This window comes from Triticum aestivum, chromosome 2B (assembly GCF_018294505.1).
Source record: "Triticum aestivum cultivar Chinese Spring chromosome 2B, IWGSC CS RefSeq v2.1, whole genome shotgun sequence".
NCBI classification, from domain to species: domain Eukaryota; kingdom Viridiplantae; phylum Streptophyta; class Magnoliopsida; order Poales; family Poaceae; genus Triticum; species Triticum aestivum.
This window is the reverse complement of record NC_057798.1, coordinates 797,897,746-797,900,622: the sequence shown is the minus strand read 5'-3', so window position 1 is coordinate 797,900,622 and position 2,877 is coordinate 797,897,746. Positions and strand designations below refer to the sequence as shown.

General features: G+C 45.9%; 1 protein-coding gene across 1 annotated transcript; it reads left to right on the top strand.

The window, feature by feature from the left end:
* The first annotated feature begins 228 nt into the window (after nucleotides 1–228).
* On the top strand, nucleotides 229–2,400 carry LOC123042852 (desmethyl-deoxy-podophyllotoxin synthase). The gene is made up of 2 exons (XM_044465226.1): nucleotides 229–1,115; nucleotides 1,660–2,400. The coding sequence occupies exons 1-2, from the start codon at nucleotides 231–233 to the stop codon at nucleotides 2,287–2,289; spliced, it is 1,515 nt and encodes a 504-aa protein (XP_044321161.1). The 5' UTR covers nucleotides 229–230; the 3' UTR covers nucleotides 2,290–2,400.
* The last annotated feature ends 477 nt before the right edge of the window (nucleotides 2,401–2,877 follow it).

Sequence of the window (2,877 nt, the reverse complement as noted above, 5' to 3'; positions counted from 1 at the left end):
TTCGCAAAAAAAAAAGTCCAGTGCCATTGATCTTACCGGGAGGTTCGTGTGGGTATTTTCTTTTTTTTTCTTTTTATGATTGATTCAGTAACTTAGACGTGCAATAACTAAAGCACATCCAGATGTGCTCTAGACATTCCCACATTTTCTATTCTTCTGCCAGCCATACAGAAGATGGTAGTTGGCTATATTACTAAGCTGATGGACGCCGAGCTTCTCCCACGCAAATCATGGAGATGGAGGGGTGGTTGCCCTTCAGTTTGATAGCACTATCCACGCTACTGGCCCTTTGGTTTTTCAAGCTCTCCGGTGGTAAGAAGCAGCCACTGCCTCCAGGGCCATGGAGACTCCCCATCATCGGCAGCCTCCACCACGTCGTCAGCATCCTCCCGCACCGCACCATGACACAGCTGTGTCGCCGGCACGGACCGATAATGTACCTGCAGCTTGGTGAGATCCCCACCATGGTGGTCTCCAGCAAGGAGGCGGTGGGACAGATGATGAAGGCCGGCGACCTCCAGTTCGCGAACCGGCGGACCACCGGGATGCAGGACATCGTCGGCTTTGGTGGCAAGGGCGTCACCTTCGCCCCCTACGGCGACCACTGGCGCCACATGCGCAAGGTGTGCGTCACGGAGCTCCTCAGTTCCAAGCAGGTGAGGCGCATGGAGAGCGTCCGGGCCGAGGAGATGGGCAGCCTCCTCTGCTCCATGACAGGGTCAGCTGGCGCCACCCTCAACGTCAGCCAGAAGGTGGCGGTGCTGAGCAATGACGTCGTGGCACGGGCGATCTTCGGCGGCAAGTTCAGCCAGCAGGAGGATTTCATCCATGCATCCAACAGGATCATGGACCTGCTGGGAGGCTTCTTCCTCATCGACCTCTTCCCATCCTCGAGGCTCGTGCGGTGGTTGAGCAGCGAGGAGCGCCGCGTTAAGAGCAGCCGCGATGTCATGCAACGCATCATCACCGACGTCATCGACGAGCGCAAGGCTGCGAGAGCTGCTAGTAACGGCAGCACCTACGATGAGGGGCTGCTAGACGTGTTGCTCACACGGCAGGAGGAGGACACGCTGGAATCCCCTCTAACCACAGAGATGATAACCACCGTCTTGTTTGTGAGTATATATTTTACTTTCTATTGCCATCTCATGATAACAGTACTATACCTAACATGCATGTGCTTGCTTAGGACTTAAGACACATCTTAATTAAGAAATCTGTACGTCTGGGCAGAATCATGCATCTGATGTAGTTAGCATCCATGCTAGGTCCCTCACAAAACAAATATATACTCATGGTTGAACTTTGTGTCTAGATAATTGTGGTCGGATGTCATTGCTAAAATATAAATCAGTTAATATATGTATGGCACACAATTTTTGTACTCTACTCACCTTGTCAAGGTGCTCTTCCACTTCATAAAGTAGAAGTAATTGACCTTTTGTATGTGTGTGAAATCCTACAATTCTCGGTCAATCATTATAAATATCTGCAAACTATTAAAACTTTAATATCCACTACATAACTAATACTTCCTCCGATACATAACAATCATCCACTGATTTATTGCAAACTTGTCCTAAATCAGAGAGACTTATTATGAAACGGAGGGAGTAGCATTTCTTGAAAATAATAATGATTGAGATATATTCAATCCAGGACATGTTTGGAGCTGCTACTGATTCCACTTCAACCACTTTAGAGTGGGCTATGTCGGAACTCGTCAATCATCGAGAAGTTATGGCCAAGGCACAATTGGAGGTCCGTGAGGTACTAGGTCCAGATCGAGCTATCATTGCCAGTAGCGACCTTGCAGAACTCCACTACATGCGGATGGTCATCAAGGAAACTTTTAGATTGCATCCACCTGCTCCTCTACTTAACCGCACAAATGAAGAGGACTGCAAAATTATGGGTCATGACATGCTTAAAGGTACGAATATATACATCAATGTCTTGGCAATTTCCCAGGATCCTCAATACTGGGACAATCCCGAAGAGTTTAATCCAGAGAGGTTTGAGAATAGTAACATGGATTATAACGGGACATGCTTCGAATTCACTCCTTTCGGGTTCGGGCGACGCCTTTGTCCTGGGATAACATTCGCCTCATCAATTTTTGAGATGGCATTGGCAAACTTTCTCTATCACTTTGACTGGATGCTTCCTGACGGGGCCATCTCGGAGTCGGTGGACATGTCCGAGAAATTTGGGTTAATTGTACGCAGAAGTTCTGACCTGCACCTCAGAGCTATTCCACACCTATGCTTCAAAGCTATGGAGATTTAAATCCACCATCCTGTGCTCCAGGAGGTCCATTACGTGTGGCTTTTTTACCTTTATGCCAACATTGGAATACGAGAATTTCATGGAAAAATTGTTGGACCACACTATTTTTCATGTTACTATGGGCTAAGACTACGTGATCCAATTATTTGTGATATATGATCATGTGTCTATTTGTAATGTTCTGACTGAATAAATGCCATGCAAATCGTCTGTTAAGTACTAAAACTACCCGTACAACGCATGCCAATTTTTGTTTTGACTATATACTCTAAATTGTACACTATCGCCTATCGATGAGAACATGTGTTCATTTTTTCGGCAATACTACATGTGTAGTATGTGATATCGAACCTGTGATGTGCACACGTGTTTGAAAATTGTTAAATTTTATTTGCTCTCCCCTCGTTTGAATCAAGAAGACCCACACAACCCACTACAAATTCAAGCACAACTATTACGGAACTTGAAAAAACCAGTAGGACATAACGAATCAACAAGTAATAAAAAATACATACCAAAAAGTCAAAAAAGTTGCTTGCAACTTACACAGCTAATGTCTCAATCGGACGACAGTTCCCCGGACGATTT

Bases quoted from the DNA above. Each gene is read 5' to 3' on its own strand.
- LOC123042852 (XM_044465226.1), top strand. From the start codon at position 231: ATGGAGATGGAGGGGTGGTTGCCCTTCAGTTTGATAGCACTATCCACG. The intron at 1,116-1,659 runs GTGAGTATATAT...TATTCAATCCAG, and splicing joins TGATAACCACCGTCTTGTTT to GACATGTTTGGAGCTGCTAC.